Raw genomic sequence first — 27893 nt, forward strand, 5'->3', positions numbered from 1 at the left:
TTAGACTATCCACAGATTAAATACATAGAATATTCGATTACTGATCGATGTTTGACTGTTTCGTCAAAAGAATAGATTCTTTTTATAAATTGTTTTTATTGCAAATTTGATAAAATTAAGGTTTAAATACTTTCAAATGAAACGTTACTCCATCTTTTACTAAACTACAACTACAACGTTTGACCGTTTTTATGCCATTTAACTACACAAGCCGGCATTTTTAGGGAGCTCTTTACACGACGAAAACGATTACAACAATGAAACATCGATTCTGTAGCAACAGTTTTTATAAACGCGATAGATCATAGATTTTTGATCTTTGCCATAGGGGTAACGGTTAGCGAGGCAGGTCCTGTTATTTAAATGGTCTAAGTTGTAAGTCCGTGCGATCCTCTCTCTACGGGTATTGTGCGACATAACTAAATTTCTTGTCTGTGGACATAACCAAAACCAATACAGACGACAGACGTTGACAATGACATCGACAGACGTCAAAAAAGATAACCTTAAAAATACATTAGTGTTTTTAAATTTCAATTTAGACATTGTATATAGATATTTAAAAAATACGTGAGATATATTTATTATGGAAGACATAGATGATAGAGAGCAAAAAGAAACTGGTCCAATTGAGAATGCTTGGGCTATGAAAACACCCAAGTTTACACAAGAGGACAATCCACATGGGCTATTAGAAGAAAGTAAATTCGCTACTCTATTTCCAAAATATCGAGAACAATATCTAAAAGAATGCTGGCCTTTAGTACAGAAGATTTTAAAAGATCATCATATAATAGCTGAATTAGATCTTATAGAAGGAAGTTTAACTGTGAAAACAACACGAAAAACTTGGGATCCATATATCATTATTAAAGCAAGGGATTTTATGAAATTGTTATCTCGTAGTGTTCCATTTGAACAAGCAGTTAGAGTGTTAGACGATGAGATAGGTAGTGATATTATAAAAATCAATTCATATGTAAGAAAGAAAGAAACATTTTTAAAAAGGCGCCAGCGACTTATTGGGCCCAACGGTGTAACGCTGAAGTCAATTGAATTGCTAACCGATTGCTATGTCCTAGTACAAGGTAATACAGTGTCAGCAGTCGGCCCATATAAAGGACTCGTACAGGTGAGAAGAATAGTCGAGGATACAATGAAAAACATACATCCAATGTATAATATTAAAAGTCTAATGATCAAAAGAGAGTTGATGAAAGATTCGAGGCTCAAAAATGAAAGCTGGGATCGCTTTCTACCTAAGTTCAAAAGTAAAAATGTTCCAAGGAAACAACCTAAAAATAAAGTCAAAAAGAAACCATATACTCCATTCCCACCACCTCAGACTGAGAGCAAAATTGATCGTGAGTTGGCTTCGGGTGAATATTTCCTGAAAGATGAACAGAAAAAAGCAAAGCGGCTCTATGACAAAGATGAAAAACAATTGCAAGCCAAGAAAGCAAGACAAGAGGAGAGGAAAAAGGACTTTATACCGCCAGAGGAAAAAGTTGCTACCCCATCTAAAACTCTAGAAGAGCCTATAATCAATATTGATCAGTTTAAAGCAAAAATGAAAAAAGTTTCAAAGCTTAATAAATCTATGACTAAGAAATGATAGCTTTAAAATTCAATGTAAATACTATCTCTGTAATACATTATTTTTATTTTGAAGTCTGTATTTTTTGTGAAATTAAACTTATCTGAATCAGGTACAATTTTCATAGTTTTATAAATTATAAGCTGGTTTCACCACTTTCGGATAAATGCTTATTTGAAATCACATGCTAGTCGCATAGCTTATTTACAAGTTTTGTCTTTGTCATTAAGAACTAATATGAATGACAGTGACAAAACTTATGGCTTACTGTCTAATATGGACTTATTTTCAAAATATTTTTAGGTGTAAAACTTGGCCTTTTCCACTATAACATTAAATCTATATAATATATAAAAGTCATGTTAGTTGCCCTATTTAAACAACAACATAAACACAAGAACAGCTAAAGCGATTTGGCTAAAAATTTATGAAGAAGTCGCTTTGAACCAGGAGGACATAGGACACTTGGGGTAGAAGTAGGGTTTTATTAGGACTTAGTCACAGGTGTCCGATAGTAGGATATATAATTGAATAGTATTGGTTATGTGACAGTTTGGCTGAGTAAGTATTATGAAAATGCTTAATATTTCTGTTGCCTAACAATCTAATTGTTTTTGTTTGAAGGGTTGCAGGTTGCTGGTGAAATTATAGGCCAGTGAGCTAACAGGTGTCAGATATACCTCAGGTTGAAGTTTCAAGTTAGGATTCTTAAGCTTAGCCACATCTGGGGCTCCAGAAATGGTCCATTGTAATATTTTTTAAACAAATTGTGTATTTTAGTTTTCATCAAATTTATCGTAAAACTAGCAGACGCCAGCGACTTTGTCCGAGTGGTAATCAATGAAAACTTTCATCAACCCCTATATATTTTATGGTTGAATTTTAAAAAATCTTGAATCATATTGTATTTCATATTTATTTATGATTTATAAACAAATTTTTAAAACAGTAACTCTAAAAATTAAGGACTTTCCTTACACACTTTCAACCCCTATTTCACCCCTTCTATTTTTATTTTAGGGTTAAAAGTACTCTTTCCAAGGTCCCATTTACCATTATACCAAGACTCATCTTGATAGCTTCTGCCGTTTAGCAGTGAAAAGGTAACAGACAGACAGACTTACTTTCACATTTATAATATCAGTATAGATTTATTAGAATTTAGAATGCAAAAAAAAAACTTCTCCATGAAAAAATTTCTTCAATTTATTTTATTTTCAACAGTTTTAATTTAGGTACATTTGAGTTTTTAGATATAAACTGCTTTCCACTGAAATATGGCTGCAATGCTATTGGTATATTAATTTTTCCTTTTGGTTCTTGATGGGTTTCCAATAAAGCAATAAGCATTCTGGGTATGGCACATGCAGTGCCATTAAGTGTGTGAACATATTTTTCTGAGTTACAATCATAATATTTTATATTAAGCCTTCTCGATTGGTAATCTGTACAGTTGCTGCAGCTAGAGATTTCACCATAATTGCTACGTCCAGGCATCCAAGCTTCAATGTCATATTTTCTGGGAAAACATAAATAGGCAATTAACTTTAATCCTAATTAACAAGTTCACCTTGGACTGCCTAATAAACCAATGTATACTTAAATATTGAATTTTTATATTTTTATAAGAAATTGAAATTGTACAACTTTATATATTTTGTTAATAAATGTTTTGTTGGCAAGTATACCTGTATGCTGGTGCTCCAAGTTCATGTGGTGGCATGTCTAAAACTCTCATATGTAAACCTAATGGTGAAAACAAATGTTCTTGCATGCCTCTTAGATACTCCAACATGTCATCAGATTGTTCTCGAGTTGTTACAGTAAACATTTCAACCTTAGTAAATTGATGAACTCTGAAATTAACACCATTATATTAAATTTGAGTCGTGATAGCCCAGTGGATATGACCTCTGCCTCAGATTCCGGAGGGTGTGGGTTTGAATCCGGTCCGGGGCATGCACCTCCAACTTTTCAGTTGTGTGCATTTTAAGAAATTAAATATCACGTGTCTCAAACTCGTGGAAAAATATTGTGAGGAAACCTGGATACCGGAGAATTTTTTTAATTCTCTGCGTGTTTGAAGTCTGTCAATCCGTCCATGGTGGACTATTGGCTATCAAACTCAGCAGTGAGCCGAATATGGGTTGATAATGATGATGATGATGTATGATTAAATTTGAAATTTTGAGAGCTGAAAAGTAAACTGTCAACTACATAGTATAGTTGACAGTTTACTTTTCAGCTGTTGATTAACTACCTGTATGTGCCTCGTTCTTCCACTACATTAGATGTCTCAGCACGATAGCATCTACTGACTGCAGCAAGTTTCAAGGGCAAATTGTTTGTGTCATGAAGAGAATCTCTTAGAAGGCCAGCCAAAGACATTTCTGCTGTGCCCGACAAATATAAGTCAGGACCATGATGTACTGGATCTAGGGAATATATCTAAAACATCACCTGTTTCTTATTAGTACCTACTACGTTTGTTAGATTACATTAAAACTAACTCAATAGCAATGACACAATCTGAGCTTGATGATATTTCATTTTATATCATATTTTACTAGCGGACGCCCGCGACTTCGTCCGCGCGTAATTCAGTTTTTCACAAATCTCGCAGGAACCATGGTATTTCCCGGGATGAAAAATAGCCAGTGTATCTATTTCCATTCCAAATTTCAGTCAAATTGCATAAGTAGCTGCAGCAGGATAAGGAGGAACAAACATAAACACTTACATTTAAACTTTCGCATATTAGTGTATTCGCTTATTATTACGGAGCCTTCATTACTATAATTATAAGTTGAGATATTTATTTATATATTGCCAAGAGAGTACTAACAAAGGAGATTCCAATAGAACTATTTATCTGTTGAAGCAGTGAAGCGCTTCGGACTAGCCTTGTTATTTCATTCATTTGATGTTAAGTACAGTCTTACAAGGGAGACTACTTGCCGGGACATAATATCATTCATGTTAAGATAACAGTGGAATTCATAAACGTTGCAGGGGCACCCCCAGGGGGCCATTTTCAATGCTGAGTGTTGAATTTTCAAACACAGAGTTTAAATTTGACACTCAGTGGGTGAACAAGCCCCTGGGCGTCTCCACTTCTATGAATTCCACTGTAATTTCGTTTGAAGCAATATCTGAATCAAATTAGACTGTCAGTTTAGCTTACATCAGCAGTTGTAGAGAAAAATTGAAAATTTTCAATTTATTGTGATGATGCTCAAGTGAAATGTATCTTGAGAGTATTTTGTTTGACAACACATCAGGTACATTTGCTAGTGCTAATAATAATTTTAGTTCATCATCACGACATATTACCTGAGTGCGGTCAGTATTGATCATCATTCCACAACTTTGTAAAACATTGCTGGACAATATATCAGGGACCGATACAAGTTTGAAGTTTTCTTTCAACAACTCTGAGACTGTGTATTTTATTAATGCCTCCTCCAATTCTGCCAACTCTCCAATATAATAATAGCTTTTATTACCACAAGTGTGCCCCAGTTTATCAGTTCTCATCAAGTTTAGTAGATTTGTGATCTCACTGAACTCCAATGGTTTATAATTACCGAAATCTTTCTTTTTGTTAATCTCATGAATTAGATGTGGTTGTTCTTCATAAGTCTTAACAATGGGATGAGTTCTATTAGGCAAACACGCAAGTTCTTTGTATAAATTTTCTTTTAAATTCTTGTATGTCTCATTAGCAATTGGAGTTGATTTTAACAAGTTATATATTTCATGCATTTTTTCAATGTTTCCAATACCTTTTCTGCTTTGAATGTTTTGTCGTATTTCTGTCATATTTTTCACATCACAATAATAGTTGGTATCAATATCGGGAAAGTTACATATTGAAAAATATTTAAATTGCATTGACTTTCCCATAAGCCTTGATGGCTTGCATAGACAAGATTTAAACATCTCTCTTTATATTATATTCTTTTCTTGTTATTAAATTAGTCCCACTCTTTCTTCCTAGCCTAAAATGCTAGTTTGTAAAATACATGCAGTAAGTTTTTGAAAACTGAAAACAATATATAAAGTAAGTATCATCTTTATTTTAGTATCATACCCTCTAAAATATTTTGATCTTTGGTTTAATGTTATCAGTATTAACATTACTGAGTAATGGTTTAAAACTAAGAAATAACTTGAATTTTATAACTTATTTTAAGTAATTATCATTCATATCAACCCCATTAAATTAAAAATTGCAATAGGGCTATTAGAACATTTAAAATTACAAAATGACCATCACAATTCAAAGTAAAAAGACAAAATATTTTTTTAATTTATATTTAAGCTTTTTGTAGTTGTTGTTTTTGTTAAGATTTGTTGTCTTTTTATTGTAGTACCTGTTAGAGAATAAACTCAACTCTCAGTACCAACTAGTAACTACCAATGAGAAAACCTGGAAAACACGAGGAAAATTCTTCTTAGTTTTATTTTTAGGCGCCACCACAGACGACAAATGAAGGGTGCCACTATCTTTTTAGCCGTTTGTGGGCGCCACAGCCCACAGCAGTACTGCCCAAAGAGTAAATTATTAGTACTGCGGACTGCCACAGAACACTAATACTCCTAACCATAGAGTAGTGGTTAGGAGCACGGTCTTTTCACTTTACATCGATTTTCACGCGGACGAAGTCGCGGGCGTCCGCGTGAAAATGTCTGTGCCAAATTTCATCAAAATCGGTTGAAAGGTTTAAGCAGGAAATCGTAACAGACAGACAGACAGAGTTACTTTCGCATTTATAATATTCGTAGGGACGGACGCCCGCGATTTCGTCCGCGTGATAATCGATGTAAACTACCCCTACGTCAACTCCTATTTCACACCATATAGTTTATATTTTTGCAAGTTTTTTAAAGTATAATAAATACTTAGTTCACTGATCATAAAATGATTAGTGAACTATTTTTTGTTCACTTCAGTTTTCAAGGTACATTTACGAATGTACCTTGAAAACTGAAGGAATTTCCATACAAACTTTATACCCCGAGTTTACTCCTTTCTCATTTTATTTTCGCGACTAAATAGTATTATTATTACTTATTCCTTTGTATTATGGTCACAAATTGTGGCAAGTTTCATTTGATTTAATTCAGTAGTTTCAGTGTGATGCCGGGTAATAAAAATGACGGACGGACAGACAGACAAAAAACTAACAAAAAAGAGTTTGTTGATTCAGTATCGATCATATTAATTATAATGCCCTCCATTAAAAAATTTCAAAATATATTCAATAGCGAACCCGGTCAGCGCCGTTGCCTGCCGTCACACCTGGGCGAATGTGCGCGACGACGGCCGACTACCGACGGCAGCGGCGGCGATAGAAAGTATTAGTTAAAAGGAATTTTAACTTCAAAAGCCAAATTTTATTTAACTTGATACACCCAAAACTTCTAAATATCTTGTTCAGTGGTTAAGATTTCGTATACAAATAGTTTGGCTTCGTAGTTCCCGTTCCGAATCCGTTCCGTTCCGTTCGAATTTCGGGAATTCCGTTTGTAGAAAAATTCTGCACAACCTAAGAGACCTACGTACCAAGTTTCATGGTTTTATCTACAAAAATGACGAACATCCATACAAACTTTCAACCCCTATTTCACTCCCACACTGGTAAAAATTTCAAAATACTAAAACAAACGATTTTTTGTTTCTTATTTAGTGCCTAAATACAAAATGTAATGTTTTTATCTTCAAAAATGACGAATTTCATACAAACTTTCAAACCCTATTTCATCCCCTCACAGGTCAAAATTTCAAAAACGCTAGAACAAATGTTTAATTATGTCTTAGCAAGTGCTCAAATATAAAGTTTCATGGTTTTATCTTTTAAAATAAAGAAATCCCATACAAACTTTCAACCTCTATTTTAACCTCTTCATCCCTTTATTCGCAATAAAAAGTAGCCTATTTCATTTCTAAGGGTCTAAAGATTGTCTGTGCCAAATTTCATCAAAATCGGTTGAGAGGTTTAAGCGGGAAAGCGTAAGAGACAGACAGAGTTACTTTCGCATTTATAATATTAGTAGGGATTATCGGATGGATTTTACGACCACAGACAATTTTAAATTTTCTGTTACTGCTGTCAAAATGTTCTTCACAACTATCCGACAGTAAAATATTTTCAATTACAATACATATTACATAAATTAAATATTTAACTCGATTCAATTATAAAGCAATTAGTTAAATTATTACTTATGTGATAAAGTGTGCGTTATTATTAGGATCCCCAAGTGGAACGTAACTTATGTTGTGTGATGCATGTGATGTACTGAAGTGAAGTACTAGATCTCAAAGCCGTATGGTATTTATTTTAAAATTTTGAATGGTCTATGGAACTGGAACTGGATTAAATATCGCGCGAAAAATGACAACTGACAACTTTTGTGAGCGAGTTTTGTCCTATGGTCCTACTTTCAAAGCAAAGGTTCAATTCAAACTGTATTCAATATTCACATATAATAGGTTTATTTCCAACATTTAGATACGATGAATCTCTTGTAATTTATAATTTCAATATTTTTCAGTGGAATTAAATAAATTTGTAATGGTAAATCCATTAGGTTTCATGTGACGTTCGGTATATTATTTATCGCATCAATTGTCCAACTATGCCGGCTTCTTTGGAAAACGATTGTCTCTTTAACAATGGAAGTTCTTGTGAGAAGAAAGATCACACTGACGTCGACTCGTCAACTACACAACTTCGCCAGTAAGATTTTTTTGTACTTGCCTAAGTACTTTAATAGAAGTTCGTTTCATGTAGGATGGGTGACAGTTCGTTTCAATTCACGCTTAAAAGTTTGCCGCGATTCACGATAATAGTACGTGAAATGAACGTCTTACAGGCGACTTATCACCTTACCCATGCTATCTGAAAACACTTAAAGTGCCTATGGTTTGTTTAGATCTATTAATATTATAAAGCTGAAGAGTTTGTTTGTTTGTTTGAACGCGCTAATCTCAGGAACTACTGATCTGATTTGAAAAATTCTTTCAGTGTTAGATAACCCATTTATCATAAAAGGCTATATGCTATATATTATCTGATGAAACTGTGCAGCGTCAGCTAGTTGTTAATATTTGACCAATGGTGTTGTGGATATATTTATTTCAGATCACGACGTCTCTCCAACAGAAAGAGTAATCAAATGAAAATTACTAGCATGTTTCCTACAAAACGAAGCAGGAGCACTGAGAATGTAGAAGACAATAACAATGTAGGTTATACTTATGTTATTTATTCTTTATCTTTCTTTTCATAACATCATGGGTATAACTATCACTCCATTATTACACTTGCTCTATGAGATGTCTGTATCCAACACTGTCTGTTACTTGCAGTGCCGGATTAATACTGTATGCAATTTTCCCCTGTGGGCCCCCTATCCTTAAGAAAACTGCAAAGAAAATGTTAATAGGAACCCTGGGTTTTAAATTAAACTCAATTTTGAAATTTATTATCTCTAGTACCCTATTCTACAGCTTTTCTTGAGTACTGTTTACCAACAAAGAAATTAGAAATGAAGATAGAAAACTCATGTCATTCCATAACTTATTCATTTTAAATGATGGATGGTTTGTTTATAAAATGTTATATAAAATATATGAACAATATCTAATTGTTCTAAGCTTATTAATCAAATTTATTTTCATTAATTTAAGAACAAGTTAATTATAACGATTAGTAGGTGTGAAATGACTAGCAATTTATCCCCTCAATTTTAATTTGTTTGTTGGTAAACAGTACTCATCAAGAAAGCTGTAGTATAGATGGGATGCCCTAAACAATTGTTTAAATAGCATAAAAGCTAGTCTTATTTCACATAATTTTTTTTTAAATTTTAAATAATTTTTTGGCAATATGAGCCAAAAAGCCGAGACTTTTAGCCATGACAGTCTATATTTTATCATTTCCTGATGTCATGTAAACACTAAACCTTAACCAACAATATATAGTTTAGCATTTGTCAAAATCATGAGTTACTTGTGGACGCCTACAACTTCATCTGTGTAGAAAGCAATGTAATCTTTAAACCCCTATTTCACCAATTGAATTTTAAAAATTCTTAATCTCCTAATTCTTCTTAAATCACATTATATTTCGTATTTTTTTATGATTTCTGAACAAATTTTTAAAACTAACTAAAAATTAAGGACTTTCCATACAAACTTTCATTCCCTATTTCACCCCCTTCAATTTTTATTTTAGGTTAAAAAGTACCCTATGGTTTGCTCCAAAGTCCCATTTACCATTATTATTACAAATTGTGTAGCATTGTCTTGTTTAGACTCTACTAAATTTTCATTACTTGGTAACCCAGTTAGTTACCAGAATCAAGAATTTTTGTAACTAAAAAAGTTGATCGTCTTATAGTTATGAAGCTACTCACGAAAAATTAACTTGATAGTAATAATAATAATAATAATAAAGCCTTTATTTACTGAATTTTATAAACAAAATATTATTGCAACATATCATTGACACTGATTCTTTTCTTCAGCTTGCCCTCGGGCATAGGCCTCCTCCAGACACTTTCATAGTTCTCTATCTCTTGCTTTCCTTCTCCATGTGTCTCCTGCTGTCTGTCTGAGGTCATCCTCCCATCTTTGGCAGGGGCGACCTCTTTTCCTTTTTCCTATCCTAGGATACCACTCTGTCACATCCCTGGTCCACTTATCCCTTTTATCCCGCATGAAGTGTCCTGTCCACTTCCACTTAAGCTTCTTAATTGTTACTGCCACATCTCTGACCTTGGTCTTGCTTCGGATAGTAGAGAGTCTGACTTTGTCTTGTTTTTTTATATGAAGCATGCTTCTTTCTAGATTATTTTGGCATGTTTTCAGTTTCATAATATTTTTCTCAGTCAGACCCCAGGTTTGGCAACCATAGGTTAAGCATGGCAAGATACAGGTGTTGAATACTTTAGACTTGTCTGATATAGGGATATCTTTATTTTTCATAACTTCCTTAAGGGACCAGTAGCTTTTCCAGGTTTTGCATATTCTCCTGTCTATTTCCTTTGTGTTTTGTTCTCTCGGTGATATTGTTTGACCCAAATAAATATATTCATCAACATACTCCAATATGTTTGAACCCAACTTTATATCTTCTTTCTTACAATTAGTCATTACTTTTGTTTTGTTGGTGTTCATGTGTAAACCGACTTTCTCACTTTCTGTGGCTAGTTGTTGTACCATTATTTGGAGTGATTTTGAGTTATTTGATAGTAAAATAAGGTCGTCAGCAAACCTCAAATGGTTTAAATTTTTTCCATTTATATTTAGGCCAAAGTTGTTCCAATGTAAGTTTCTAAATATATTTTCGAGTACAGCAGAGAATAGTTTGGGCGATAGTGGGTCACCTTGTTTTACTCCTTTTAATATTCTGAATTCTCTTCCTGGTTGTTCCAATTGTATTTTTGCAACACCGTTTTTATATATTTCTTTTAAAATGCGTACATATTTTTGTTCAACTCCTTGATCCATTAAGGCTTCCCATAGTTTATTGTGTTTAATGGAGTCAAAAGCCTTGTTATAGTCTACAAAGGCTATATATAAGGGCATACTATACTCATTATATTTTTCCATTATCTGTTTTATAACATGGATGTGATCAAGTGTTGAGTACCCACTACGAAAGCCTCCTTGTTCCCGTGGTTGGTGTTCATCCAGAGTGCTAGATATTCGGTTTAGTAAAACTTTTGAGAATATTTTATATAGATTTGATGTAAGGCTTATGGGTCTGTAATTGTTAATGTCTTCTTTACTTCCTTTTTTATAAATCAGGATTATTGTGCTCTGTGTCCATTGTTTTGGCACTTCTTCTGTATCAAGATATTATTAAAAAGCATAGTGAGGGGACAAGTTATTATATCTATTACATTTTTAAGAAGTTCGTTTGTTATGCTGTCATCCCCTGGTGATTTGTCCTTTTTTTGGGACAGTATGGCTCTTCTTACTTCTCCATTTAGGATGCATGGGATAGGTTCTTCGTTTTCTTGGTCATTGTTGGTATCTACTTCTTCAGTAATAGCATCCCAGTAAAGGTCTTCATAGAAATCTGTAGCTAACTGGTTTATTCGTTTACGGTTTACTTATGGTAACTTGATAGTAATCAGGTGTAAAAAATGTTTAACGGATCCCTGACTACAAGTATGAAGCAGTTGAAGAAAAAAAAATATTTGTTTTGATTTCAGAAAAAAATAAAACTCTGTCCAGTTTCACCTACACCAACAATAGAAGAAAAGAGTAGCAATATTTGTAATGAAAATATACCTTTAGATGAAAAGAAAAATGAAGAACTAGTTGTGTCAGAAGTTTCAAATAACAATGACGTCAATCTCGACACTAAAACTAAACTAAATAATAATACTTTAGATGTTGATAAGAATAACGGAATAACTGAAATGTGTACTAATGATTTAAAACCATCACAAAATGAATTCAAAGAAAATGGAAATGTGGAAAAACATGATTCACATACAGAGGAAATTGTGAATAATCTTCCTGATATGGAAAAATGTACAATTTGTAGCCAATATTTAAATAACTCGGATATTATTTACTACCAAGGCCATCCACAAAATGCAGTAGAAGAGTTTATAGCACTAACTAATGAAAAGTTAATATTAGCTTCTGGTAAGCAACTGTATTCAACAATTTAACACAAATACTTTCATTGATATGCTGAGACCACAGTAATTTTATTTATAATCTAACCCATTGAGTTAGGTTAGAAAAAAATTTACTGTGGTAAAAAAAATCTCATTTAATTGTTCTACAGTACTTAATGTATTTATAATTATTATTAATATTTTAATATTATATAATAAAACTAGCATTCACCAGCTTAACTATCTTGGTACTTATTAGTAAAATACCTATAAAATATATTTATTACAGTTCGTTAATAAATTAATTGTATTATTTAAATGGAATTTAACTATTTTACTTTAACTGACAAATTTACCCATTGAGTTAAATCAAATTATTATTATACTTACACAATATAGTTTGTAGTGTATATTGAAAAAAACTTCACATCCCTTTAATTCCTTGTATTCCTGAGAACTTTTTAGAAATGGGATACTCCATCTATTTTAATAAACTTATAATTGATGAAATATGCAAATGATCCACATGATGTTAAATGGGAAGCTATTTTACCATCTAATCCAAACAATGAAACAACAAAAATTTGCAGGCATATAAATAACAATGTTCCACTCTCCCTTTGACTTCACTTCAGGTATCAGGTGTTGTGCCTCTAATTCATCAGCCTCAGCAGTTCCATAGATCTGACTCACCACTGAGAGGTCATGAGTTTAAACCCCACCTGTTGGACTCTTGTATTACTCACTCCTAACATAACTGTCTGGAGTAGAAAGAAAATATTGGTCACATTTGAAATATTTGTCAATTTTGTATTTTTGATAGAAGATTCAATATGAATTAACATCTAAAACAAAGATCAAAATGAAGCAAGCAAAATTATATCTTGTCTCACCTAAACATCATCTTTAGAAATACTGACTCAACAAATATTCATTTGAAATTCACTAAAATACTAAGTATGTTAATTTTATCATATATATACTTGTTTAAGATTATTATTTCATCTTGATTAAAATTTTATTAAAATAAAACATATTTTATTATAAGATCAAAAAACATTATATCAATTTAGTCATTTTAGTTTTTAATTGAGTGTGATTTTGATTAAGTGGAAATAACTGTTTAAGAATTGTTTTAGGAGATGATGGAGATATAATGGAGAGACCACAAACAAATATCACTGGATTTTCAATATTTGATGAGCATGGCCACTTGTGTCCAATAGATGGAGGGCTAGTTGAAAATGATGTTCGGATTTTCATGTCTGGATATCTTAAGTCCATTTGCTCAGACTCTTCTGATATTGATGAAGAATCTATTCCAGTTAAAGATGTTGGGCCTGTCATAGAATGGTAAAATATTTGTTATAAGTTCATAATGTAGATGTATTGCAAACATATTACTTAATTTTGATATTTTTTGTGAAACAGGTATATTCACGGTTTTGATGGGGGAGAGAAGAATTGTATAGCCTTATCTACTGAATTTGGTGAATATAATCTACTTAAGCCCAGTCCAGAATATACACCACTTATGAATAACCTGTATGAAAGAATATGGGTCGGTAAAGTTGTAATAGAGTACATAGAGGAGTATCATTACCTTCAACCTAGCTATGAAGATTTATTGGCAATCCTCAGAGGACATACAATTCCTGATCTAGATAACAGAGAAATGACTGAAGAAATGCTGCACAAACATGCTCAGTTTATTTGCGATCAAGTCGTGAGTCTGGAGACTGATGAAGACGACGAACCTCTGATAACATTACCCTGTATGAGAAAACTCGTCAAACTAATGGGAATTAAATTTGGCAAGAGAAAATTCCACACTAAAATTTCTTACAAAAAGGTCGACAAAAAGGCGTGGACAAAAGCGACTACCACTCCTCTTGTCCAAAAGACTTTCGAATATTTCTTTACTGATCAATTAGACAAAACAAATTATGAACATACATTAAGGAGAAAAAGATGTGGCGTGTGTGAAGCGTGCCAACTGCCAGATTGTGGAGAGTGTAACGCGTGTCGGGCCATGCTCAAGTTCGGGGGCCACGGCCGCACTAAGAAGGCCTGCATCAGAAGACTCTGCCCCAACATGGCAGTGCAGCAGGCAGACGACTCTGAATATGAGGAGGAGGAAGATTACGAACAAACAGCGCAAAAGCGAATGCTCGACAAGATAAATGACGCTCTACCTGTTAAGGTTTTGGGAGTCAACTGTAAAAATATAAGGTGGATAGGGGAACCCGTCAAGGATGACGCTACAAAAGTATATTATGAAAGAGTTGAAATTGACGGTGAAGAGTTAACTGTGGGAGAATTTGTAATGGTGGAAACTTCAAGATCAAATATTCCTGCACTGGTTGCCAGAGTGACTTATATGTGGAAAGATAAAAATAATAATAATGACTTTTATCATTGTGAAGTTTTCATTAGAGCATCTGAAACTGTACTGGGTGAGGTCGGCAATGCGCGGGAAGTGTTTTTGGGGGACAGATGTTATCACGGCGCCCCCCTCTCATCTATTTTAAGAAAAGCGAGTGTCGAAAAAAGAGATCTACCGAAAGATTGGTTTAAATTAGGGGGAAAGGAAGTAGATGAAGAATTGTTTGAAGACGATGGCAAAACGTATTTTTATCAAAAATATTACGAAAGGTTCACTGCACGCTTCGAAGATCTTCCGATTGATCCAGAATGTCCAAACGTCTTACGAAAACATAGATTTTGTCCATCGTGCGAGCGTAAGACGAGACGCGATGCCAAGGACATCCCCAAGGTGTACGGAAAAGTCACAGAGAAGTCGGACATAGTTACAGAACAGAACAGAACCGAATGGAGTAATGTTAAATGGCGTGACAACGATTATAAGAAAGGTTGCGGAGTTTTTCTTAAACCAGGGACTTTTAAATTTAAAAATAATTCAGTCAGTCAAAGCATGAGTAATGGTAAAATGAAGTTGGAAAAAGTAGACGAGGACATATACCCAGAGTATTACAGGAAGAGCGACAATAACTTGCGGGGCTCCAACGTCGACACGAGTGAGCCTTTCTGCGTCGGCCACGTAGCCGCTGTGGTGGCGGCGGGCGACGGGCCGCTCGTTGCGCCGCAGGACATCTACCTGCGGGTCCATGTGCTCTACCGACCCGAGAACACGACGAGCAAATTCCCGCATCACGAGGATCTCAACGTAGTGTACTGGAGCGATGAGATCAAAGAGATCCCCTTCTCCGCCGTCGTGGGAATCTGCCACTTGGTCTACGTGGACAACATTCCACAAGAAGACAAGATACACGAATGGTTGGAAATGGATCCCAGCAGGGTGTACTTCAGACAGAGCTTCGACAGACGTTCGGGTCGGTTCGACGACGTTCCGCAGCACGCGCGAAGCGTCGGCCGCAGGGACAGAGGGAAAGACAAAGGAAAGGGGAAAGGGAAGTCGAGCAAAACTGTGGAACCGAGCGTCGCCGAGAGTGTGGAAGTCAAAGTGCGGCCTCTGCGGACTCTGGACGTGTTCGCGGGCTGCGGCGGGCTGTCGGACGGCCTGCACCGCTCCGGCGCGGCCAAATGCGAGTGGGCCGTCGAGAACTTGGAGGCTGCGGCGCACGCCTACTCGCTGAACAACAAGAACTGCACAGTGTTCAACGAAGACTGCAACGAGCTGCTCAAGGCGGCTCTGAATGGTGCTCCGAACAGCGCGCGCGGTTTGCGCCTGCCGCGCCAGGGTGAAGTCGAACTGCTGTGCGGCGGCCCGCCCTGCCAGGGCTTCTCCGGGATGAACCGGTTCAACTCGAGGGAGTACTCGAACTTCAAGAACTCGCTGGTCGTGTCGTACCTTTCCTTCTGCGACTACTACCGGCCGAAGTACTTCATACTGGAGAACGTGCGGAACTTCGTCGCGTTCAAGAAGGGCATGGTGTTGAAGCTGACGCTGAGGGCGTTGCTGGCGATGGGGTACCAGTGCACGTTCGGGGTGCTGCAGGCGGGGAACTACGGCGTGCCGCAGACGCGGCGGCGGCTCATCATCCTGGCGGCGGCGCCGGGGTACCGCCTGCCGCGCTACCCGGAGCCCACGCACGTGTTCAGCCGGCGCGCCTGCTCGCTCACCACCACGATCGACGGCAAGCGGTTCTCGAGCGACGTGCAGTGGGAGGAGTCGGCCCCGCGGCGCACGTGCACCATCCGGGACGCCATGAGCGACTTGCCGCCTATAGCGAACGGCGCCAACAGACTGGAGATCGAATACGGTTCGATGCCGGAGACGCACTTCCAGCGTACGGTCCGCAGCAGCGACGACAGCGTCAAGCTGCGCGACCACATCTGCAAGAACATGGCGCCGCTGATCCAGGCGCGCATCGTGCGCATCCCCACCACGCCCGGCTCCGACTGGCGGGACCTTCCCAATATATCCGTCACGCTCTCCGATGGAACCAAATCTAAGGTATGTTAAACTTTCATTATTATTGTCTTATTATCTTTTCTTTTGTTTCATAGATTATATGGATGGTACAGAACACCTTATATGAGGGACGAGTTGAGAAAGTATCCAGCGGTGAGCAGCATGTATCAATTTAAAACTTCAAACCAGATAGTTATTCATAGAGTTGTTATTTTTGTTATTAATGAAACGTTAAACATTGCAGGTGCTGCAATATCGGTACGACGACAAGAAGAACGGTCGGTCGGGCGGCGGCGCCATGCGCGGCGTGTGCGCGTGCGCGGCGGGCGGCGCGTGCTCGCCGGCCGACAAGCAGGAGAACACGCTCATCCCGTGGTGCCTGCCGCACACCGCCAACCGGCACAACAACTGGGCCGGCCTCTACGGTAACTGATCTATATGAGGAGGATATATCATACAAATCAACGATTTTAAGTCATTATGACGTCATGAGCTTCGGGTTTGAGCGATCCACGGCAGGGCAGTATGTATTCATCATATCTTCAGAAATAATCATCACATACACTGTTACCCCTATCTATACTAATATCTACTAGTTTTAAATGTAGAATAAAAATACGAGCTTTAGACCACACTATTGAAGTAAAAGAAGAGCTGTGATAGCCCAGTGGATATGACCTCTGCCTCCGATTCCGGAGGGTGTGGGTTCGAATCCGGTCCGGGGCATGCACCTCCAACTTTTCAGTTGTGTGCATTTTAAGAAATTAAATATCACGTGTCTCAATCGGTGAAGGAAAACATCGTGAGGAAACCTGCATACCAGAGAATTATCTTAATTCTCTGCGTGTGTGAAGTCTGCCAATCCGCATTGGGCCAGCGTGGTGGGCTATTGGCCTAACCCCTCTCATTCTGAGAGGAGACTCGAGCTCAGCAGTGAGCCGAATATGGGTTGATGAGGGATTGAAGTAAAACTTCTTGCAAAAATAAAAAATAAAGCGCCATCTATGAGCCTCGGGCATAACTGCATCGCAACAGATTCTTGTAGTGTACAAAAAGGGATTGTTTCAAAGTTCTCTAAGTACGCCATCTACTGGTAAAGTTTTAATTTTTTTTTTAAATTTTCTGGGCAATTTTAGTTTCGATCGAGAGTAATTAATTAATGATTGTAGTTTTTTAATGTATTCAATTCAATTTATTTATTTGCATTTGTACAGTTACATTACCTGGTATACAATAAATGTTGAAATAGGTACATTATACAATTCGCCATATACTGGCATGCAAATTTCTTAAAACTATCTAAAAATCACTAGTCAAAATAAATACAATATTAAATTAGTTTTTTACAATATCATATGCGCACTATATTTATTTATATATTTTCAAATGTCTTATTCTCTAAAGTGTCAATAAATTACGTCAAAGTTTATTAAAAAATGTCAATTAAATAATCTTTAATACAGAATCATTCATTCAGCAATCAATCATTCAGCACTCAAGTTTCTGTCGGCTAACTCTGGAGGCAGTTTATTGTACAATTTAGGCGCCATGTGAAATATGCTATTATTATATAAAGATGTTTTATGCCATGTGTAACAGATTTTATTTTTTCTGCGTTTACTATCTGAATATGTAGGCAATAGCAGGAACACTTTTGGTTTGCATGCAGGGCGCGTGTCGTGGGACGGCTACTTCAGCACGACGGTGACGGACCCCGAGCCGATGGGCAAGCAGGGCCGCGTGCTGCACCCGCAGCAGCACCGCGTGGTGTCGGTGCGCGAGTGCGCGCGCTCGCAGGGCTTCCGCGACACCTACCTCTTTGCCGGCTCCGTGCAGGACAAACACAGACAGGTCCATACACAATCATCATTATTAACCATAGAGGAATTTTTTAAATAACATTCATAATGAACAACCACGAAATAAGTTTAAAATCATTAACCATAGAGGAATTAGAAAATGGAGATGCATCGCACTTAACTTCACGAACAAAATTGTCTGTCGTTTTTTGAGAGGGGCGAGGTAAACTCACACATCGAAAATATTTAACACCATTAAAATTTTTCTATGTCCATACATAAATGTAGCTTTGTATAAGTGAAAGGATTTTTCAAATCGGTCCAGTATTTGCATAATTTGATGCATACAAATCTTTCGAGTTCTAAATAGTGTTGAAAGAATTTTAACCTTTACTCTTACTACTAACTACTAACATTAATAAAAAATTAAATGCCAGCAAGCATTTATATTTTATTGTATACCTGTTAAATAAATATTTTTTAATTTTCAGATTGGAAATGCAGTGCCGCCGCCCTTGGGACTGGCACTGGGTCGAGAAATCAAGAAAGCTTTGAGCCTCTCAGCAACGTGACGTAGCTGTGCCCATAGTGTTAAAATAAAGTCTGGCCGCTCAGAGATTGCGTTTCTGACAGACTTTATATATTTTGTTAATTACGTAATTGTTTTAGTCCAAAATTAATACGTTTATTTTAAGGCATGGTTATTCAATTATTACTCGTTATTATGGTTAATAAAAGATTTTTAAATATCTGATTGACATTGACATTGACACGTGTTAGAAACGAAATCTCTGAGCGGCCAGACTTTATTTTTTGCATAAGCTTAATGTTTTGTAGGAATAAGAGTTAACTCATTTAATCCAGTGCACGACCAGCTTATTTTATTTCGAATTAACTCACCTAAAGTTACGTTAAAATTGAACCGACTTCAAAGATGAAAGACTCTAAAAAGCGAAAAATAACATTGTACCTATCCTATGTTCTTTCTATTGATCGGTTAGAAAGCGGCGCCAAATAGGCTTTTAAACTTTATTTTGTTTTAATTTTATTTTAAAGTATTGGCCAATTTGTTCACTTATTTTAGCAGTTGTTTTGATTGTAAAATTACTGAACCCATTTAATTTTTTTTCAAACAAAAAAAATCAAAATTGGTAAATAAATGGCGAAGTTATGAGGTAACAAACATTAAAAAACAAAAAAGAGAAAAACATTCTGAACCTCCGCCTTTTTTGAAGCGCACAAGTAAAAAAGCGCACAAGTAGGTATAAGTTTATGGAACTATAATATGTTCTACTAAACGATCACTACGATCACTTGTTTGCGAGCATAAACTCAAGTGGATGAGTCAATGGATTAAAGAGCGTTTTCAATGTATAAAGGTGTAAATACAAAATGGCGAGTTGGAAAAATTAAGTAATAGAGTTGGAAAAACTGACCACTGTGCCTTTCGTGAGCGTAAATATTGACGTTTTCGCTGCGACCGCAATTTATAATTTATTGTAAGGTTAATAACAATTACCAGTTCAGAAAATATTGTTATATTTTGTACTAATTATAACATTGTTGACAATGAAATAAAGTCCTTTTTTACCTAGTTCTCTTTATCCTTTTGACCTTTTTTTATTGTATTGAAACGCTATTCTCGACAAGTCGTACAAATTTCCTCTAGATCCAGTTGCTAAGCTGCAGATCTGTAGCCATTTTCTCCTTAATTGGACCTGACGGGCGTTTTCAGAGCTTCAGAGGTTGAGCGACCGCAGTAGCATCGAATGGGACTCTAACCTCGGCTTAAAGGCCCGTTTGGGAAGGGTGTGTTGGTTTACGAAGCTGTTTTACAACAGACAGAGATTCTCTCTGCCTAACGCAAAGTAATCCGAGAAGGAATACTCCACGACAGATGTTGACGGATCGTCCGTCGCCACAACACACCAGCCGACCAAACGGCGAATGCCATAAATCACAAGCCATTCCTGCGCTTTGAAGGTCTCCTACCTAAATCCCACTATTCATGGAATCAACTAGCGCCACCTAGCGACAGCGCGAGCCAACATGAGATAGTCGAGTGACGTCATATCTTTCTCAGACTACTTATATCCTACAGTAGGTAATCAAGTTTCAGTTTTTTATGTATAGTGTATTCTGATCCACCCTCCTGCACAATCCTAATTACCCTGGCGTTCCAATCCATCACCATTATAAAATATAAAGTTAAAGGTAAAAGTGAAGGTATAGCTTGTGGTGAATTTGTAAAATCGGTATAGTAATTTTTATATACTTCAGTTCTATTCCGTTTTAATTTTCAAGTGCTGATAAAAATAGTGTATCAAAAAAATGTTAATTAAGTGGCATCAAAAAACAAGTGTATGTAGCTTTAAATAATTTATTTCTTTAATAATACATCTTTAGTTTTTCGCTTTATATTTTTCACTAAAACGTTTAATTCTGCATCCTCTTTTGACTTTTTAGCATTCAATTCTGTCATAGGACTGTCTGTGGGTCTTCTTTTCAATTTCTCTTGAATCAGTTTCTCCATGTTTTTGGTTTTCTTGAAGTTTGGATCAGAAGGATCAATGTTATACAGATGCGAGTCGTACAATGCCGCAAACCTGCGATCATCTAAATTTATATCGAAATCTGGCACTGTTTCTTTTTGCGCTTTCATTTTTTCTTTAAGTTTCCTTTTTCTTTTTGATTTCTTAGTAATGTTTTCTGCTTCTTGTATTTTCTTAAGACTGAAGTGCTCTTTAGCGTCAGCTTCATCTATCAGAAGTTCTAATTCCGCTTTCTTTCTTTCCTCATCGCCTGAATTACTGTCGTCATTTTCTTTTTGGGACTGCGTTTTTGATTTGGTTTTCTTATTTTTAAACTCTGGTTTGTTAAATTCTTCCGCAAAATATGGGTCATTCATGTCCACATCGGAAGGTATATCATCAGATGAGCTTCCATCGGAATCTGATTTCGTCTCATCTGTCTTTTGCTTATTCTCGAGTTTCCTTTGCTTTTTCTTCTCTTTTCTTTTTTGTAACAGTTTCTCAAATGGAGTCAAATCTTTGTCATCATCTGAATTGAAAAGGAAAAGAATCATGTTGTGTTTCTTTATAATTAAAATTAACAGATTTAACAAATTAAGTGAATGTAAATACTAGACATAATTTACGCCATAATTTGTCTACAAACTATTCAAACTGATCTATTTTTTGTAATTCTTATAATCAAATACCTTGTGGTTTAAAGGATTCAGATTTATTATTTATTCAGATATATATTAGCCGCGCGGTTTCAACCGCGTAGTACCAGTTCCTGTAGGAATACAAGGATAAAATATAGCCCATAGCATTCAGGGATAGTGTAGCTTCTCAACAGTGAACCAAATTTCAAATCGGTTCAGTTGTTTCAGAGCCTATTTCAGGCTAACAAACAAACAATCTAGTCTTTCCTCTTTATAATATTAGTATAGAAGTACAGATTTGTTAGATAGATAAATAACATTATTTCTCAGCAACAATCACTTTTAGACTCTAAGGACCAATACAATCCGTAAATAATTCTACAGTTATCTGGCTCGTTAACTCAGGAGGCACTTACCTTTATTAATCTTCTTCTTCACAAGTTCTTCTGCTTTATCTTTAACGCCCAACCCCCAGGTGATCTCCATTTCCATGTCTTTGTTTTGTTTCTTCTGTTCTTTGCTCTCAATATCGTCCAACAGCATCTTGTACTTCTGTATAGGGTCTTCATTTTCGTCTTCACTATCAGACTTTGAGTTTTGTTCTTCAGCATTATCATCTACAAACATTACCTGTTTAGTTGTAGTGTTATTTTAGACTACATCAATAGGGAAAAACGGAACTCATTTAAGATCATTTTGTTGTCTGTCCGTCTGTCTAGCTTTCAATAAGTAAACAGGCACATTTTACTTTGAACAAAATTGGGAATTAAATTTTAATCCATGTTTATCCACGTAGTCGCTAGTTTCATACTTACCGTCGTCACTACTTGAAGCCAAATACTCTTGAAGGTCCAAATTGTCAACCTTTCCGTCCAGTGCGCTTTTGATTAATTCAGCTCGTTTTGGATTGGTAGCGTCCCACGTGAGGTCCACTTTAGCTTGCTGAAGTGCAGTCGTTGTGAACAAACGCGGCTTGTATTTAGTTAGATCTGGCAACTTGTGGCATGTTTCACGAGGTTCCTGAAAAGAGAAACACTTTCAATTAAGTGTTAAGAATATTTTAAGCGCAAATCTAGAGAACGACAAATTGCGCTAATTTTTTTTTTAGAATATATCTTGAAGTACGAATATGGTTCTTATGGAAAGAAAAATTAAAAAAAAAACAAAAAAGTCTAAATCAATACTTTCATACAAATGATTCATAACAATACTTAAAAGTTAAAATGAACTTTAATACCATACCCTAAAGTTCAAGTATTAGTGAAGACATCCGGGAAGACAAAACAATTGAGTGAGTAGGGGTTGGGTGGGGTAGGTGTAGGGTGGTAGTAGGGTAGTGTAGGGGTAGGAAAAAAGGGTGTTGCGGAGTATTTACCATAACTTCAAGTCCACTTATAGGTACCAAACTGCCTATTTTTTTTAACTAAAATAAGCTTTTTATGTATTCATACAAAGTAATTCAAATAATACCGACTATCCATATAACACACGTCTTTAACTATCCTTGCATTTTAAAATACGTAATCGTAGTGGTAAGACTGACGATATCAACAAGATATTGCAACTGCCACTCCACACTTCACTATAACACTAGTAAGCTAATTCATGATTTTTATAAATGAATAAGTTTGGCTAGGTCCTAATATAAGGATGCGATATAAGGGACACAGTTTACTTTTACTTAAAAAATATTCTTTTTAGAACACATGTTCCTTAATCATTTTTAATTAGTTTCCTTAAAGAATATAATTTTAAATTGATGGGAAATACTCCTGAGCACCCTGTATAAAAGCGAAAGTTCACTCGATTACGATATCTCGATAACTGCTTGCTGTACAAAATCTGGGAGGTAGTTCAAAGTTAGTACACGTCGTACACTAAGAACGGATTTTGCGAGGGCCAGATTAAGATTTAAAGACAGACGACGTCGAGGGCATTTGCTAGTAATTTACTTATACAATTTTTGATAAGGACTTCATCAAAAATTGTTACTAACGCTGTTATTATGCCTACCGTAGTTAGAAACCTTGTGCACGTCACTGCTGATAATGATAAAAGTAGTGAAACCTGGTCAAAGGCGACGTCATCGGGTATGAACCTCATGTCCAGCTTGGTGGCGCTGCTCTCGTACTCCATGCCGTCGCACTCGGCGTACAGTTTGTCTGCCGTCGCCACCGAGTCGCACTCCACCACCGCGTAGTAGTACTTCAGCCGGTTCAGCTGGTACCGACGGAGCTTCTCCATGTGATATGTGGACCCTGGTATTGAAAAAATAATAATCTATATTGAACATTTTTTTTAAAGAATATATGCCAAAGACTGTTACAATCTCAGACCAATTATAGAAGGACCTGTATCGCACTCATAGTCTCGAACAAAATTGTCTGTTATTTTCTGAAGAAAACGAGCTTAGTTTTGTTATATATCTTATACTAAACTAGAAGTTTTTGCCCGTTTTTTTCCCACAATTCAAATACACAAAAAGGTATTTTTACGGAGCTCTTTAACCGACGAACACGATTACAACTATTTAACATCGATAGTATAGGGACAGATTTTATAATCGCATTAGATCGTTGATTATATACTTTGACAGAAAAGTACCGTCTAGAGACGCAGGTCCTACACAATAATTGGTCTGAGTCGACAATAGACCAACGGGGCGGGGATCCAACCACCACCCCTCGGTGATGAGCCCAACCGCTCTTATCATTGAGCTATTGAGGCTATAGACATAACAGTGCATTGCTTCTGGGGCCGAATGATTATCACTCACAGGCATATTGTAGCCCTGACATACTCGTAGTGCTAATTTATCAATTGTGTCAAGCAGTAATCCAGCTAGTGGGAGGCTTCGGCCGTGGCTAGTTACCACCAAACCGGCAAAGACGTACCAATTTAGCGTTCGGGTACGATCTCATGTAGAAACCAAAAAGGTGTGTGGATTTCATCCTCCTCCTAACAAGTTAACCTGCTTACATCTTAGATTGCATCATCGCTTACCATAAGTGAGCTATCGCTAGGTGAGAGCGCGCCGCCGATTACCACTTGAGCTTCACAACACATTGAGTTACGTCGGTGATTTAAGTTCTTCTACAGATCTCCTCATTTCTGATTCAATCAATACTCCCTACTTGATACTAAGTAACTAGTAACAAAAAATACCTTCTTCATTTCCTCCATTGTCAGAAAGTTTACAATCATCAGTTTTATCTTGTGTCAGTTCAATAGGGCCTCTTATATCTTCTTCTTGCATTCTCTTTAGACCATATTCTGAGGGATATATCTGAAAGATTATATTTTCTTTTTTTTTAAGAGCATAACCACAAAGTTGTCTCTTCTGTTACATTAGGCTAAAGTCACCTATTTTTTTCCCCAACTATGGCAAAGCCAAAAGGAAGGGTAATGATTTTGGCAGTCTATGTATGTATGTCTGTTTTTGGAAAGTTTGGTTGTATAGTAATGTGTACAAACAGGCTTTTGACAGGCATGTGTGTGTATCAAACTGAAGAAGTGAGTATTAGCAAAGCAACAATTTACATATAAATAAATTGTGCTGTCTGTGAGTAGTTGTTATGTTATCTGTAATTACAAACCCACATTTCTATACAACATGCCTCTTCCTGTATCACTCTAAAAAAATTTTTTTGTCAAATTACCACTAAAACAAAACCAACTTCCTGAGGTCAAATAATGTATTAAGTTATAACAGAAGACATTTCTGAGTGGATAAGTATTAAAAATAAACTAGTGTAAGTGAAAATAGCAAAATGAATCATTTTGATATTTTCTGTGAATATTCACTGTACTGTGATGAATAATGTAGAGAAAATAAATAAAACTGTTCTCTGTAACTTTTATTCATTATTCATTAATGTGGCAAAAAAATTATACTAACAGTTATGTGATGAATTATACCTCCAGGAGGTAAGAAGGAACTGAGCAGAACCATTAAATCTGTTGCTTTTATGTTATCCCAGTCCATGTTACAGATTGCTAGTCTGAAACAAATAAATTACAATTAAAGTGTATTTCAGATAGCAGTACCCATACTGTGACATTTGAGTTATTCCATTTAACACATGTTTTATTTGAAACAAAAAAAATAGTATAAAAAGAAATAAAAAAAGTATGAAGAATAAGCAACTAGTCAATTAAAATTTGCATTATTAATGAAATATCACTACTAACTAATCCAAAATGTCACCATACCCATACTAGTAACTTCAAAACACAAATGTCACCATACCCATGCTATCTGAAAAAGACTTTAAAAGCTGCTGAATACCAATGTGTTGCTTTATTGCATGCCAACAAACTTGTGACTTTGGTTTTTTTTTATTTAGTCTCACAACAATTTGGTGAATATAAAAAGAAATAACTTTTTAATTAATACTACATTTAGGGTAGTAATAATTAAAAAGTGTTACAAAAATAGTTTAAGTATATAACATCAAAAAATTGTGTTGTTTGAGAGTTCATTAGAGGCCTAGCTTAGCGTAATCAACTTATGAAAACTTTTTTAACAGTCAGAAGTGCAAAATGTTTAAAATAAGCGTTTTTTTGTACTTCTATTTTTTTAATAACTAGGAACAAGGCTTCAAGGACAGTAGTTCTAGCTATTTACAGGTGTATACAACATTAAACAAAAAAATAACTAAATACATTATACCTTTTGGTTGATTCATCAGTAGTTTCTGCATCAGCATCAAGCTCGCCCCACTCATGCTCTAAGTCACTGTCATCCTCGCTCTCACTGGCTTCTTCCTCACTAGAGGAGTCGGTCATTAGCACTCCTAAAAAGGTAAAAAGAGTATTAAAAACATCATTATCAACCCATATTGGGCTCACTGCTGAGCTCAAGTCTTCCCTCAGAATAAGAGGGGTTAAACCAATAGTCCGCCAAGCAGGCCCATTGCGGATTGGCAGACTTACACACTCAGAGAAATAAGAAAATTCTCAGCTATGCACGTTTTCTCACAATGTTTTTCTTTCACCGTTTGAGACATGTGATATTAAATTTCTTAAAATGCACACAACTGAAAAGTTGCGAGGTCCCCAGACCAGATTCAAACCCACACCCTCCAGAAACGGAGGCAGAGGTCATATGACTCAACACAACAGTATTAAAAACATACTGTATACAAAATCATAATTAGGTCTCCTCCCACAATTTTGTAAAATAAATATTGCATAAACATTTCTCAAGTTATTTTAGCTCTAATTTGAGATGTTTTTCTGCCTGTCCATCATATTGAGTATAAATAAATTATTACAGACTTTAAGATTGATGGTGAAGTCTAACTTTGTTAGTAAAATATTAGAAAAAAAATATAGTACAGGTCAGCTCTTTTACCTTCTCCACGAGCATAGTCAATGTCTAAGTCTAATAATCGTTTCTTAGTCTTAGAGTCTAAATTGCCTCTGGTTAATTTATCATTTATATTAAGACTTGTTTCGTCTTCTTCACTATCGCTGGGCAACCTTTTTACAAAACGGCCAGGTCGTGAGTCGGTTTCTTTAGCTGAGCTGTTACTTTCCTGGGTCTTGCAGTCTACATCATTAGATTCTTCATCCGTACTGTCCTCTGATTCTTCTACATCATAATATTTACGTAAATTCTCCGTAGATGTTTCATTCACAGGCCGTCCTCGTTTATCAACTGTATATTTCACTTTGAACTTTTCGTCACTGAACATAGACTGAAATCTTTTATCAATCTTAACTTTCCTTTCATGTTTCGGGATTTGTCTGTATCGTGGATCATTAAGATACTTCGCGAAGCGACTGTCTTTCAATATATCATTCATTTTTCGATAATAATCCCTCAAACAGTAGCAATAGCAAATATTAGCTTTAAAAATGTAATACAATACAATACCGCGTAAGATAATAAACTCTAACCTAAAAATCTGATCGCCATTCACAAATGTCAAAATTCAAATGAAGGCCACAGACATTAGATAACAAGTTGAATTAAAGTCAACGAGACCAGTGTCAAAAGTCAAAACTTAATGCTGCACATAGAGGAATTAGATTGTAATAATTGGTCTGAGCTGCAGCCACACCATGCCATGCTCCTCGAAAATCGCTTAGACCATACATAAGAATAACGGTTATTAATGGTCTAAGCGAAAATTGAGACGCCGCGCCGTTATGTTGCAATATTATTGAAATTAATCACGACGCCTCAGGCCGTTAGGAATATTAGTGTGCTCCTCAAAGACCTAAAATAACTCGCGTATATAATCCAACAATAGGCAAAAATAGGGTACATGGGAC

General features: G+C 36.0%; 4 protein-coding genes across 4 annotated transcripts; 2 read left to right on the forward strand and 2 right to left on the reverse strand.

Moving 5' to 3' along the window:
- The first annotated feature begins 464 nt into the window (after positions 1-464).
- LOC112043519 (KRR1 small subunit processome component homolog) lies at positions 465-1715 on the forward strand. Its single transcript, XM_024078983.2, has one exon. The coding sequence runs from the start codon at positions 587-589 to the stop codon at positions 1613-1615; it is 1029 nt and encodes a 342-aa protein (XP_023934751.1). The 5' UTR covers positions 465-586; the 3' UTR covers positions 1616-1715.
- A 1063-nt stretch (positions 1716-2778) lies between these two features.
- LOC112043518 (serine--tRNA ligase, mitochondrial) lies at positions 2779-6132 on the reverse strand. Its single transcript, XM_024078982.2, has 5 exons — positions 5974-6132; positions 4931-5642; positions 3858-4045; positions 3286-3453; positions 2779-3116 (listed from the first exon to the last, which is right to left on the reverse strand). Exons 2-5 carry the CDS (start codon positions 5537-5539, stop codon positions 2804-2806), a joined length of 1278 nt encoding a protein of 425 aa, XP_023934750.1. The 5' UTR covers positions 5540-5642; positions 5974-6132; the 3' UTR covers positions 2779-2803.
- A 1866-nt stretch (positions 6133-7998) lies between these two features.
- LOC112043560 (DNA (cytosine-5)-methyltransferase 1) lies at positions 7999-20036 on the forward strand. Its single transcript, XM_052885617.1, has 8 exons — positions 7999-8343; positions 8749-8851; positions 11831-12272; positions 13387-13600; positions 13679-16685; positions 16888-17068; positions 18313-18494; positions 18934-20036. Exons 1-8 carry the CDS (start codon positions 8243-8245, stop codon positions 19012-19014), a joined length of 4311 nt encoding a protein of 1436 aa, XP_052741577.1. The 5' UTR covers positions 7999-8242; the 3' UTR covers positions 19015-20036.
- Positions 20037-20808: 772 nt separating this feature from the next.
- Positions 20809-27553, reverse strand: LOC112043561 (ESF1 homolog). Its single transcript, XM_024079035.2, has 8 exons — positions 26968-27553; positions 26284-26407; positions 25510-25612; positions 24777-24897; positions 23679-23869; positions 22427-22631; positions 22028-22228; positions 20809-21502 (listed from the first exon to the last, which is right to left on the reverse strand). The coding sequence occupies exons 1-8, from the start codon at positions 27419-27421 to the stop codon at positions 20823-20825; spliced, it is 2079 nt and encodes a 692-aa protein (XP_023934803.1). The 5' UTR covers positions 27422-27553; the 3' UTR covers positions 20809-20822.
- Between the last annotated feature and the right edge of the window lie 340 nt (positions 27554-27893).

This window comes from Bicyclus anynana, chromosome 14, assembly GCF_947172395.1.
Source record: "Bicyclus anynana chromosome 14, ilBicAnyn1.1, whole genome shotgun sequence".
In the NCBI taxonomy this organism is placed as follows: domain Eukaryota; kingdom Metazoa; phylum Arthropoda; class Insecta; order Lepidoptera; family Nymphalidae; genus Bicyclus; species Bicyclus anynana.

What these genes read in the sequence shown, in the direction of transcription:
- LOC112043560 (XM_052885617.1), top strand. Translation starts at nt 8,243, where the DNA reads ATGCCGGCTTCTTTGGAAAACGATTGTCTCTTTAACAATGGAAGTTCT. An exon ending in GTTGGGCCTGTCATAGAATG is followed by an intron (nt 13,601 to 13,678) that starts GTAAAATATTTG and finishes TTTGTGAAACAG; the next exon opens with GTATATTCACGGTTTTGATG. An exon ending in TGCAGGACAAACACAGACAG is followed by an intron (nt 18,495 to 18,933) that starts GTCCATACACAA and finishes TTTAATTTTCAG; the next exon opens with ATTGGAAATGCAGTGCCGCC.
- LOC112043561 (XM_024079035.2), bottom strand. Translation starts at nt 27,421, where the DNA reads ATGAATGATATATTGAAAGACAGTCGCTTCGCGAAGTATCTTAATGAT. An exon ending in ATGACGTCGCCTTTGACCAG is followed by an intron (nt 22,632 to 23,678) that starts GTTTCACTACTT and finishes TTCTCTTTTCAG; the next exon opens with GAACCTCGTGAAACATGCCA. An exon ending in GAAGAAGAAGATTAATAAAG is followed by an intron (nt 21,503 to 22,027) that starts GTAAGTGCCTCC and finishes TTTTCAATTCAG; the next exon opens with ATGATGACAAAGATTTGACT.
- LOC112043518 (XM_024078982.2), bottom strand. Translation starts at nt 5,539, where the DNA reads ATGTTTAAATCTTGTCTATGCAAGCCATCAAGGCTTATGGGAAAGTCA. An exon ending in GAAGAACGAGGCACATACAG is followed by an intron (nt 3,454 to 3,857) that starts GTAGTTAATCAA and finishes TGTTAATTTCAG; the next exon opens with AGTTCATCAATTTACTAAGG. An exon ending in CTTGGAGCACCAGCATACAG is followed by an intron (nt 3,117 to 3,285) that starts GTATACTTGCCA and finishes ATGTTTTCCCAG; the next exon opens with AAAATATGACATTGAAGCTT.
- LOC112043519 (XM_024078983.2), top strand. Translation starts at nt 587, where the DNA reads ATGGAAGACATAGATGATAGAGAGCAAAAAGAAACTGGTCCAATTGAG.